Genomic DNA, 13,913 nt, shown 5'->3' on the forward strand with positions numbered 1-13,913 from the left:
CTTTCCTATTTAATCTAAGCTGATGTTTGTGTGAATACTGAACAAAGTTTGTCAAGTATATTACCAAGCATGGTACAAAAATGCATTAATATAAGACACACACACACAATGATAAGTTAGGATAATTTATTGCAAAGCATCAAAATGTGTCAACTTTTAAGAAATGACAGCAGAGAAATACTGGAACACAATATGGAGAATTATAAGATGATATACATTCTTAGAACGTAAATTGTTTTCTGCTTGACCTGTTTCTCAATGTGTTTGTTTAATTTAGTCCTTGCATGAGGCTGGAGTAATGTTCTTATATTTAAGATTTTGGTTCCTCGGGAAAACATTTCAGTAGGAGCGGGAGAATCCAAATCCTCCATAGTAAATTGGACGGCGGTAGCCATAGCCATAGCCTCCATATCCAGAGCCATATCTGTAGCCTCCAAAGCCACATCCACAGCCATAGCCACAACCCAGGTTCCCAAAGCCTCGGTAGCCAGAGCCCAGGCCTCCATAGTAGCTGCGGTAGTAGCTCATGGTTTCAAGAGTGGTAGTTTCGGTTTCTTGTTCAGGCACAGATCTTGAGATATTGAGTTTATAAGGTGTAGGACATGTTTTTCTACTTTTGCAGGGGCAGGTGACAAGTCATGCACATACCTCCCTTTGTGTCACTAGAGACGTTACTTGTAATGTGGCAACTCATTCCTCTGCTATTTCCTGACAAGCAGAGGCCCTCATTCTCATTAAAGTACTTGAGATTGCTTAATGTTCTATTTAGAATGTCCTTGAAGTTATTGTTTAGTTTTATGAGAAGAAACGGTTGACTAGCCAAAATACACACACCAAACTCTGAATAAAATGGCTTATTACCAAGAGTATTATATAAGCTACATCTGTTGGGAATACTTGGATGCATAATTAGGTATTTCTGCTCCATTAGCTCCCAAATTGATAACTTCATCTCCAACTACACCCATGTCTATCTGTTCAGCACACAGTTGTCAAATTCATACTTACCACAAAGCAAGCCCTTTTATCAAAAAGAACAGTTTTGAAAATGCCTCAATTTGTGTTCTATGAAAACACTCTAATTCACAGAGACTCCATCCCCTTATTTGTATTTTAGACCTAGAAGCACAAAAAGAAAACTACATTGAATTTCACATTTTAGGTCAATAACCTTTGTAATAGTTTTATTTCATAACAGCTCCATATCTTTTGGCTGTAAAATATAAAACAAGCATTTGTAGAAATCAAGAATGTGATAGGTTTCCTCTAAACAAGATTTACCAGAGTCAGTGTGGGTTTTATTTCAAATCCCAGAACTTCTATCTGAAATTGTTCAAAGTCCTACTCAATGTGCAAGTACACCTGCCTGCTTGTTTCACTGCCTCAGCTGATTTCTTCCTGGAGTTCTTCATCTGTGCACATGCGATTTCCCTTTCACGACTCCTGCAGCTTCCTTTCTTCTCCCTTACCTCCCAGTGCACACCAGAAGAATGCCGATAGAAGACTGTACTGTGTCTTTGGTTTCCTTTCACTGGCACTAGTCAGCGCTTTTGTTTCTCTATCTCCTTTTCAGTTTGCCCTGAACTGCCACCCTCATCTCTGTAGTTCATTGTCTGACCACTTATGTGCAGGTAACTTTGACCTACTCACTAACTTTAGCATCACTAAGTTTAGCAACACACCATTTGTGAAATTATATACTAGATACTAGATTTTCCATAAAAATTTTAAACTTGTAGTCCTTCAAGGCTTATAAAATGAAGACAAAATGGTGAAATTAAAAAGAATTGGTAACTATATGGGGAAAACTATGATGTATCCCCATTAGACTCTCAGCTCACAGCATCATTAGGCAACTAAGTCCGAGGACGCCCGTCTCTGTTATTAATCTCTAGTAGCTCCTCTATTTTGATTTGGTTTTAAAAAGCACATTCTGCTTTTTATGACTTTCTGCATGATCCTTTGTTATTGCTTTATTTTGTTTTGTTCTGCTTTTTTTTATTAAGCTGTGTTTGAACAAAAATAAATTTCCTGTAATGAACGTAAACAAGTAAATAAGGGCATAAACTTGGAATTTGGGATTCCATCAAACTTTATCAATTGGCTAGTTGTTTGCATATTTTTAATCACTGAAAAATATTATTAATGACCTCACCACAAGCTTAATGAATTCAACAAGAAATAAATAAGACCTAGGATTTCCAAATTCTCTTTGAATTTTTATAATTTTACGTGTGCACGTGTGTGTGTGAGAGAGAGAGAGTGAGACAGAGACAGAGAGAGACGGAGACAGAGATTTCATGAGTACCATCTTATTTTTATTTTTGAGAGAGGGACTCTTACAGAACTTAGCAATTGGCTAGAGTGTGTGGCAGGTGAGTGCCAAGAACGCTGCTAGATTTCCCTGCCTCTAGATCTAAAGTTACAGGTGCACACCACCATGCCCTTCTTCTAAAGTGAGTGCAGAGTATCCAGGTTCAGGTCCTCATGCTTGCTTACTAGGCAATTTCCAACTGGCCATCTCCCCAGGCCACCAAAGGCTCTCTTAATGCTAAATATGAAAAAAAATCAAATTTTCTTTAATGATTTGCTTGCTGAAATACACTCATACTGCATGTGATAACTTGGTCATTTATCAAAAAGGATTGATTAAAACTGAAGCAAGACACAGAAATCCTAAAACAATGAATCACTTAAAATTCAATTTGGATTAAAAAGAAAACTTCTAGAAAAGAAAACCACAAATTAGCATTACTTTTGTGATAAACTTTATCAACTATGTAATGTAGAGAAAAAAATATTAATTATCCGCAAACCAATAAAAAAACCCAATTTATAAATTCACTATGCAAGATCCAAGTAAAATTGAAGTCTAAAATACAAATTTATCAATAAATATGGTATTAGAAAATATAACTAGAGATAAATATAGCAAAGGATGTGTGAGAAGTATGGCCTAATAATTGTGCATTTTTTCCAGAAGAGTTTTAAGAAGACCATTAAAATGAGGATGTATCATTCCATAAAATTTTGAAAAAAAATTGCCAAAATAGCTAAATAAATAAGTAGATGATATTATGCATATCATACATTAAGATAGTTAGGCAATCTGGGCAGTGGTGGCACACGCCTTTAATTCTGACACTAGGGAAACAGAGGCAGGCAGATCTCTGAGTTCGAGGTCAGCCTGATCTACAAGAGTTAGTTCCAGGATAGACTCCAAAGCTGCACAGAGAAAGCCTGTCTCAAGCCAACCGACCAACAAAAGAACAAACAAAAAAAGATAGCTAGCTAAAAGAGAGTACTAAGGACTTTCTGAGAAGATTACTAGAATTTAGTTCAGTGTTACATTATGAAGCTTCATATTTCTGCTTGATATATATTTCCTTATAGTGATTTAGATGATATAGGTATTAACTAGAGGTCACTTGGTCAAATAAATTAATTTCAGGACTATTAATAACTAGAAATCAGCGGTTATAGTATTCAAAAGCCATTGTTGTAAGGTAGAGCTCACATCAACATAATTTTTATTAAGACTTTAGCAAGTCTTATGACACATTAAATGCCTTGTGACTACCTTCAGTGATGATTGATAGGTTTCTGGGGACTGAAAGTGAGTAAATGAGGCTCTGGAAAAGACCAGCTATAGCTCTCTGTCTCTTGAACTTCAGCTATGATATTTATTTTCCATTGACTTAATAAGAATAAATTGTATCCTCAGAAGAAAAACAATTGCCTTTATCACAAATGCTATAAGAAGGATGAACAATAAGATATATGACTAAAGTTAGGACCACATTGCAATGCCACATTAAACACATTTAATGGAAAATGATTATAGAGATATTTCCCAATGTAAAGTATACTGCAGAAACTTCAGATGAAAAATTACTATCTTGAGAGTGAAAAGAGAAATAACTGTTGTGTTAAAATATCCAATATTTATGGAATAACTCTAAATTACTATTGAACAGCTGTATGTACACCGACAGCTCTTAAATCTTACGCCAACAAGCTTGTAAGTGCATAATTCATCTTTTCTGCCTGCTATAACTAGAAGATGGATTGGATACAATAGAACCTCAGAGACCCTGGATTTTTCTAATGGATGATTCTCTCAACAATCTTAGATCCTAACTCGAGAGCAGAGACCAAAGGTCCAGTGCTTTCTAGTTTAAAAAAAAAGTGAAATAACAGTTTCTAAAAGCACCAACCCAGTGTCATATCTGGTCTGAAGAAACTGCCCCACTACTGATGTTCTCATGCTATGAGCCACTAATTCCCAAAGTCATATCCCAGGTAGCAAAAATTGATGCCAGAATAGCTGAGGGTGCGGAAATGAGGTTTGAAACGGAAAACTATTTTAGCATCTTCAATGATAATGTAGCCAGTCTTGTATGTGTGTGTGTACTTATAATTATATTCTTTAAAACATCAGTAATTGATTTTAACAATATGTGAGGATTTGTCCTCATGACTATTAAAACGTCCGTATGCATATACCACTTGCTTTCTTTGGTTGTGCTTTTACTTACAACATGTTGATTTTGAGTACAAATTTGGTATAATTGTGTCATTTACAGCTTCCATATACTACAATTCTCAATAATATTTCATGTATTTTTCTTATGCGATATCTTCTACATATTTCTAAATCATGGAGATTTAGACTCTAAGGACAGTTTAGTCTCCATTAAATTTCATATAAATGTATTACAGGTGTGTATGGTTGTAGTTATATAAGCACTACATGATAATGTTTAGTAGATTCTGTACCGAATTTATTTTCAGCTGTTGGAAATCTACCACAGAACAAGTGTTGAGGAAGAACCCTCTCCCACCAAATGAATGAACCTGTGGAGGCTGGAAAATGCAGCCCATGTCCACCTTGTCTGAAGGCCGGAGAGTTTGCAGATCCCAACTCAGGATGTGATTGCTTGGTTCTTTTGAAATTAAGATAAGTCCATGCTATCCTAAGAGATGGTGAGGGTGTGCAAACTTGCTTCTTCTTCTTCTTCTTCTTCTTCTTCTTCTTCTTCTTCTTCTTCTTCTTCTTCTTCTTCTTCTTCTTCTTCTTCTTCTTCTTCTTCTTTTTTTTTTTTTTGGTTTTTTGAGACAGGGTTTCTCTGTGCCTTTGGAGCCTGTCCTGGAACTAGCTCTGTAGACCAGGCTGGTCTCGAACTCACGGAGATCTGCCTGCCTCTGCCTCCCAAGTGCTGGTCTGCTTCTTTTTAACTATGAGGTCACCTCGGGAAGGGCAGTCTTCAGAATATGTGATCTAGAACAACTTTGCTACCTAGACAACAGAATGTTAATGATTTGATGTCTCAGAGTGATAAACCAATTGATTGTGAGTTATCCCTTGTATCATGCTAATAAAGTCTTTTGTAATCCCCCCCCCCAATCTTCCTGGTTATCTTGGGTGTAAAAACTATGGAAAAATAAACATGGGTGATTTCAGTCAATGGAAGGCCCTCCAGATACTTTTCGTGATTTCTGATACTTTCTATGGTTTCTGTCCTGTTGTATTTTTATGCATATTCATATTCTTTACTTATATTTCTAAAATTCTGATGTCCCTACCCTGGTAAGAGGTGATTTCCACCTTCATTCAGTTTGTGACTTGCACATAGCTTCAAAACCACAGAAGTGTATTTGCTACTTGAAGGCAGTAAGAGTCAGCTCTTAAACCCTACACAAAAATATTCTCCATCCAAACTCAAGAGATGCCCTTTATTTTCCTGTCCCTTACACATCATAGTAAGGAGACAGTTTCTGTTAAAAGTTTTCTTAAAACTGCTAATATACACAAACAGAATTCTCTTACTGCAGTGGTCTCCTGGTTTGCCATACTTTACACTAAAAAATGGAGAAAAGGTCATCTGAAATCTAGAATACATTTAGAAGAAGGAACTGATACCGCTGTTACTTCTATTCAACACCAGGAACAAGCTGGCAAAGGTTACGGGGTGTCTGAAGTACTATAAAATCTGCTAGCACGATACAAAGAGCATTGAAGTCAAAGCACTTCAAATAAGCTAAGATTAGCTATTTCTCAGGGTATTTTCGTCTAGTCACTTGAAACTGCCACTAGCAAGGGAGTTGTCCTGGGAAAACTTTCACCTTGAGACATGAGGTCTATGTACCTCCCTTATTTAAAATATTGTTCATTTTAATCAGTTGGTGGAGGTTAAATATATGATGTCATTAAAAGTTTCATTTAAAATAATTATTGGGTAAACAGTAGCAATATTTACATGTTAGCAGTTTGGTGGACAAATCTTAATTTTACTTGTAGAAACCAGAATTTCGGTGTGTGCTCTGATGCTTCTATGACCATCGAAAGCAGGGTTATGAGAACTTATTACAGACTCAAAGTCTGCTTTAGAAACCCATGTGGTATCAAATCTAAGAGTAATGCTGTTTTCTGTTTCCAGGAACCAGAAGCATATGAATTATCACATACACATCATTTCCAAATTTGTCACAGTCCACATGTTGAAAGCAAGAGCCAAAGGCATAGTTTGTTTGGGGGATTCTGGAAAAAATGTTGGAACCTGGTGGAGACCACTTTGAGTTCCACTCAGGCTCGTTTAGTCTCTTGGCAATCAGGTTTTGTGAATTTGGGCAAAGATTTCCAAGTTTCCCTCCACATTGACCAGTACCTGGTGAAAGGTCCCCCTCAGGGTTCAGGAACCAAATCATGTTGATATACTCAAATTCACTCAAACCTGAAGCTTTTTTTTTTAATACAGTAGACCAAAATATCCATTTAAACTATTCCTCTCTTAATTAGATGAGATCTAATTAAGGAGGCTTACATTTTTAATTTGATTTGCCTGCTGAGCTTGCTTTCCGTGAGACCTATTCTGCCCATAATGAGAAGCGTTGATGCACTCTGGAAATTCAGATGTGAGCTTCCCAGTCAGCTCTGTACCAGGCTTCCCAGAATAAACATCACTCTCATTGTATAATCTCAGGTGTGACTTTCAGCCTAGTTCTTTCCTTCTTGTTTATCTTTCCCTGAATAAAATCATTCTCTTCCCTTTAATGTTCTATATGTTCACATTTTAGTACTTGAAGGACCACATGGGCAAACAGAGGTTCCTATAGATTATAATGATGGTGGAAAATTTCTACAAGCTAGTAATTTTAGCCATGATAGTGGTAGCATTCTAACATCTTTCCCTTCGGTTTGTGTCATGTTGGGAGGCTGGTGAGCAACTTCACTTCACTTCCAGTCCTGTAAAAATATAGTCACATCATTATGTTCAACATGAAAGACCTGGTAATGAGAAAATGACTACCTCATGGGTTTATGGATTTGCTATTCTATAATTTCGTCCTCACTTTAGAATGTATGCCAACATACCCAAAATGTCTTTAGGGAAACAGCGTGTCATGTGATATCATCAGGAACATCACACAGCTTAGGCTTCTGCTTCTTTGGTTACATCATTTTTTTAACTATAGGGCTTGCTTTAACATTTGTGGTTTTCCATTCATTGTGGCTTCTAGGAATCACATGGAATCACTGCCCAAGTTTTCAGTAGATGACCATAATATGACCAAATGTGAAACAAAAAAATCACTAGGGACTACAAGGTTGAAAAATCTGTGATGTCCATCATCGATTTCCAATTTCACTATAATAACATTCTTGAATACCAACAATGAAGTGGAACAAATGGTTAAAGAATTTGCTTCATTGAGAGATAATAAGATTAAAAGTTTAATAGGGACTATACCAGGTATGGAGAGATTTCTAGTGACTTGGATTGGAGGTCATGTGAAGGATCATCTAAGTACCATAATAATCATAGCCAAGCAAAAATTGGTTGAAATATTATTTTTAATATGTTTTACTTAAAATAATTATATAACTTCCCCCTGCTTTTCCTCCCTTCACTCCCTCCCATCTACCCTCTCTTAAAGCTTTCCCTTTCCCCACTCTCAAGTAGATAGCCTCTTTTTTTATTATTCTTACATATTTGTGTGTGTGCACAAATATAAATATATAAATACAACCTACCTTGTATGATTTTTTTCTTGTATGCATATAGCTTAAAAGCTGGACTTTCTGCATTGAAAAAAACTTAAGTGGGTTCATCCCTAAAGGAAGCTAACTAACTGTCCTCCCAAAAGTCATCAGTTGCTGTAGTTCTTTGTACAGTGATGGAACCCCATGAAAATTTCCTTCATTCCTTGTAAACAAGTACATTAATATTGCTCTTCTTGTCCCATTTATGCAGCCATTTCTAGGAGACACAGTTTCATAGCAGACTTCCCAGCATTTTGGCTCTTCTAATCTTCCTTCCTCTTTTTCTGTGTAGTTCCTTGACTCACACAAGCAGGCATTGTGATGAAGATGTATTCACTGGAGGTCTGGAATCCCTGTGTTCTACCGATCTCTGTACTCTGTACAACTACAGTTTTCTATGATGGTTGTCACTATAAAGAGAAATTTTTTGATGAGTGGTTATAACTGCACTAAGGATAAGATTTAGAAATTTAATAGGGAATGGTGTTTGTCTATTAAAGTAACAGATTCTTTTCTAAGTTCCACGATCTCACTAGCCCCACAAAGTTGGCTAGATTTCCAGTGCCAGACTCAATTTCCTTCTGTGTCCTAAGTATGTGATATCTTCAGCTATAATGGTTCACTCTTCATAGGTGTCCAAGGGCTATACCAATAGTCTATGTTGTTTTATCCTAAATCTAAATAGTATATATTTCTTGATATTTTGCCAATTTGGTGCAAGCAAGGACTTGCATCAGTTTGTAAGTACTCCTGTTTATAGAGGATCATTTGGCAGGCTGTTCCTGTTTCTGAAGAAAATATGATGAAATTTAGAGAGAATTGCAACATCTGAGACTACATTAACTGCATGCTTGGGGTTGAGGTGATGTCACCAGCAGTGTTTAAGTGACACCTGAAAGAAAATATTCAAAAAGTTTGTGCACACTTTCAAAGCATCTGGAAGTACAAGAGGGCTAAAAAGAACAAGAAGTCTGTGAAAAACAAGGCAAGAATCTAACTAGATGTAGATGAAGATGACATGAAGTTGTTCCACTTAATGTGGTTCCTGCAGAGCTGGCTAACAAAACAAAGATAAGAAGCTGAGAAGCAGTCAAGAAAAGGGAAAACTGTTGGAAAAAGTCTCCAAATGTGTTAAAAAGAAGGGCTTAATAGAACTTATTACAGCCTTAGGAAGGTACTTCAAAAGCTTGAAATCATGGACCTACATACTACAGTGTATTCAGTTACTGGAAGGAACATTTCTGACACATTTTCTACTTTTAAACTAATGCATAATAATAAAAATAATAGCAATGATGGCAATGACATCAACTTGATAGGGCGGGTCCTTAGTGGGCACTGATGCTTGCTGCCAATCAAAATAATCAGAGTTCTAAGCTCAGGAACTTGCTGTGGGACAATGGTCTTGTACCCTGTAAAGATTGATTGCTTGTATTGTTTTTATAAAATGCTGTTTGGCCAAGCCAGGAAGTAAGTATATACAAGGCGATGAGAACAGGAGAATCTGGGAAGGAAAAAGGCTCAGTCTGGAGTTGCCTCCTAGACACAGACAAAGTAAGATGAGAATGCCTCTCTGATAAAAGGTACCAAGTCATGTGGCTAACAAAGACAAGGATTATGGGTAAATGTAGTATGGAAGAGTTAACAAGAACCTGAGCTTATAGGCCAACCAGTTTATAATCAATGTAGACTTCTGTGTGTTTCTTTGTGAATGAACAGTTGCAGAACCGGGCAAGACAGAAAACCACCAACAAATGGCTCCAATGTGGACAACTATATTCACATAAAACCTGAGAGCACTTAGGAAGTAATTTTATAGACAAAGGAACAGAATCAAGCATGGATTCTTGATAGCAGCATTTTCTCCGGTGAGTTCTGTTTGCTAGGGGCAAGTGCTTCTAATTTAAAAGAGGTTTCTTTCAAAGGTATCCATCCAAAGAGAATAGATTCCCCAAAGGCCAGTATATGCAGTAGGAATGAATCCTGATGCCATTGCCAGTGGTCCTTCAGTCTGCCCCAGGCTTGAAACTGTCAACCACAATCAGAGTAATTAGTTTGGTCCTACGCTTGTTCCTTCCCAGTCCAGTTGCAGTTTTTGAGTTCCCATTTGCTCAGATAGACTGTTTCAGTGGATGTACCCATCATGGTCTTGACCTCTTTGCTAATATTCTCATTCCTCCCATGTTTCAACTGGACTTGGGGAGCTCAGGATGGATACTTCCTCAGCCTAGATATAGTAGGGAGAGCTTTGGACTTTTTCCAAAGCGACGTGTCTTACCCTCTCTGAGGATTAGATTGGCACGGGCAGGCAGGGTATGTGGAGGGAATGGGAGAAGGGGAGGGAGTGAGAACTTGGATTGATATGTGTAATGAAAAAATAGTTTTTTTTTAAATAAATAAAATAGCAAACAGAAAATTGAAAAAAAGAAAGAGGCTTTTGACTCAGCTTTAGCTGCCAATACTTTGCAGCCTCTTTAAGAGGCTATGCCACAAAGCACTTAAATGGTGTTTATGAATGACCAAAAGCATGCTTCTTGGTGATGGCAGGTACCTTGAGACTCCATAGAGTTTTGGCAATAAACATGGCTCCCACCAGTACCTCTGCCATGAAACTAGACTCACAGAAAGCTAAAGAATGGGGGTGGATCAAGCTGACAAAGCCATGGCTTTAATCCTACCTATATTGCTTAGCAAATTAAAGACTCATATGGTCATAGAAAGAGAGAGATGCAGCAAAGATAGATTCATATGGACAAAATAACCTCTAAATGGTTACAGTTTGTTTAAAAATATATGTAAGCTTGGGAGAGAAAAAAAGGATGAGGTAATTGAAACAAAATAAAGAGAGTAGTGGGTATCATGGCACACAACATTAATCCCAACACTTGAGAGGCAATGGCAGGCGGATCTCTGTGAGTTCAAAGGCAGCCTTGTCTACAGAGTAAATTCCAGAACATCCAAAGATACACAGAGAAACCCTATCTCAAGAAAAACAAAAATTAAAAATAAAAAATAGAGTTTAAAATAAAGCCATATAAAGATGGAAAATACACAGAGAATCTGGATACTGTATATTATGGTGTTGTCTTTGAATTGTTTGGAGGCTGAGGAAAGAGTAACAGTTGCTAAAAGATGTTTGATTATAAATGTTGCTGGATTAATCCAACAGATGTATTTTGAAAATGCACTGACTTTAAGATTTAAGTCAAAAAAATGTTACTTTGGAGAAGAGGTTCTGCTTTTGTTTCCACAAAAAATCAGAGGCTGTGAATTCATTCTTGGTTAAGAAAAATCAGGTTTGATCAAGGAAGACCCTCTCCCTGATAAATCTCTGGTAGGAACAGATGGCCCAGATGTCAGAGGTCTATATCATCACAGCCTGAGGATTGCTGGCTGGGATGATCAAGCCTCACACAATATTTCAGTCAGGAAACTACCATAATTCAAAATTTTCTTTAGGTTCCCATAAGATTATCAGTGTGCCCAATCAGCAGAAGGAGCCTGGAAAGCTATGCCCACATTCCCAAAAATGGATTATGGATGTTTTTCTTTGTTTAGAGTATTGATTACAGGTTGTTATGGAAAATGGTCAGGAAGAAAGCTAAACAAAAGAGATTAGATTTAGAGTTTTTGTTTTGAAATAAGAAGGTGGCTGTGCTGTGTGACAATGGTCTTGTACCCTGTAAAGATTTGTTGCTTGTATTGTGTTAATAGAATGCTGTTTGGCCAGTAGCCAGGCAGGAAGTATAGGCAGGACAATGACAATAGGAGAATTCCAGGAAGAGAAAAGGCTAAGTCTACAGTCGTCATTCAAACACAGAGAAAACAAGATGAGAATGTCTCACTGAAAAGAGGTACCAAGTCACTTGTTGTTGTGACTTATATTAACACAGACAAAAATTATGTGTTAATATAAGTTGTAAGAGTTAATAAGAAGCCTAAGCTAATAGGCCAACCAGTTTATAATTAATGTGAGCCTCTGTGTGTTTCTTTGTAAGTGAACAGCTGTAGGACCAGGCAGGACAGAAACCTCTGTCAACAGTAACTACATGGTATAAGGAGAGAACTGAGTTCTGTAAGCTGCCCTCTGAATATCACAAACATCCTGTGGCATGGGCTACCTCTCACACTGCACTCACACATACACACAAAATAAATAAAGGAATGTAATAACATTTAAAATGTAATTTAAAAAAAAAAAAAGAAACAAACCAAGCAAATTACCAGAAGTGATTCTGAAAATAGTGACATCTCTTCCACCAAAGAGTCAGGTGCTTCAAGTGAGTTTCAGAGGAAGTCATTGTTAGCACTTTACTGTTTTAGTAATTGTGTCTGCATGAGGAACACATTCTAGTAGGCAATAAGCAGACTAATATTCAGTGTTGTTAGAGATGTCTAAGAAACAGCAAGAAACAAGCTATTTTATATTCTCCATTCACTGGTAATTGAAACTTAATATCAAAATGTAATAAAAATTTTATGCTGCTACTGAAATTGTTGTTTACAAAGCCAAAACAACTTTATAATTTTGTTGTGAGATGTATTAATTTGATTCAAAGTTCTGTTTTGTTATTTTGTTTATAGTTGATATACTGTCATAAAAGATTTGTTTTTTCTTCTTTTCTTTTCCTTTTTCTACTATCCCTCTTCATTCTGATGTTATATAAATAAACACAATAAAAGATGAACAAATAATTTTTAGTTCTTATGGCAGCTATAGTGAAAGTAAATACAAAAATTATAGTGAACTATAATCTATATTACAGTTTTGGTAGGATATTAATTCTCCAGTTTTTAAAACTGAAATTCAAATATTCCAGAAAGCCAAATGTGGAAACAGGTAGAGTGATCAGCCATTTGAATTTATTAGGACTGTGCCAGAATAAATACTGAACACATCAAAAGTCAAGAAAACCATGAACACTCGGTATCGGTAAAGAGGTATGACAGTCACCTTTCCACTAATAAGTATCTGAGAGGATCAAAGCAGGGAGTTTTGAACAAGCACAATTATACATGCACTAGATCAGTCAAGTAGGACTCAATTTAACAGATTAAAGATCAGAAAAGAAAAATTACATTTCACACTAAGGGAACTTTGAGTTGCATTTTGTAGAGCCATAATAATATCTCAAACAAGTCGTCGCAGTGTAATCTCTTTGAAGAACCAGTATTAGTGAAGGCAAAAAAAAAAAAAGTCTACAAATTTTTTTTTACCCAAAAGAGAGCTAACAACTGTAGCCTGTGAGGCAACCCTGATCCATGTCTATCTTCCATTGCAGAATTTTGTAATGTCTCATAGAAAATATATTTTATGATTATAGTCTCAACTCTTGATTTGATGAGATTTGGAACCATCTGAGAAATGGGCTTCAAAGCATTCTCACCCGAGAGATAATTTTGTTAGGTTGACTTACCCACTGTGCGTGGCGTCTTTCCCTGGGCTGTGGTCCTGGAGTACCTACTGCATGGAGAAAGTGAGCTGAGCACATGTGTTTACCTTTCTCTGCTTCTTGACCGTGGATGAAAAGTGAGCAATTGCCCCCAACTCCTGACTCTGTAACTTACCTACAGGAACAGATAAGCCTTGAACTCTCAACCAAACTTTCTAGCCTGGAGTTAGGTTCTTATTGGTCATCTGAACGAAGAAACAAGAAAATAAACCAAAGCAATATATCAAGAATACTTGTTCTTATTTTTATTTGGTATTCTTTACAGTATATATTATTGGCAAAACTGCATTGACCTACAAATACTGCATTATTGCCTCACATTTTTGTTTTAGATTTATTTATTTAATTTACATCCCAACCACAGTTTCCCCTCTGTTCTTCCCCCCCATTACTGCTCCTCCTGCCCCACCACACAC

At 36.7% G+C, this 13,913-nt stretch overlaps 1 protein-coding gene across 1 annotated transcript; it reads right to left on the bottom strand.

Moving 5' to 3' along the window:
• Window positions 1–339: 339 nt before the first annotated feature.
• On the bottom strand, window positions 340–528 carry LOC126499356 (keratin-associated protein 19-5-like). The gene has a single exon (XM_050138514.1). The coding sequence runs from the start codon at window positions 526–528 to the stop codon at window positions 340–342; it is 189 nt and encodes a 62-aa protein (XP_049994471.1).
• Between the last annotated feature and the right edge of the window lie 13,385 nt (window positions 529–13,913).

The sequence above is a fragment of the Alexandromys fortis genome, unplaced genomic scaffold, assembly GCF_014885135.2.
Source record: "Alexandromys fortis isolate MF-2015 unplaced genomic scaffold, M_Fortis_MF-2015_v1.1 scaffold_11, whole genome shotgun sequence".
NCBI lineage: Eukaryota > Metazoa > Chordata > Mammalia > Rodentia > Cricetidae > Alexandromys > Alexandromys fortis.

Excerpts from the sequence above, each read along its gene's own strand:
- LOC126499356 (XM_050138514.1), bottom strand. The coding sequence starts at position 528 with ATGAGCTACTACCGCAGCTACTATGGAGGCCTGGGCTCTGGCTACCGA.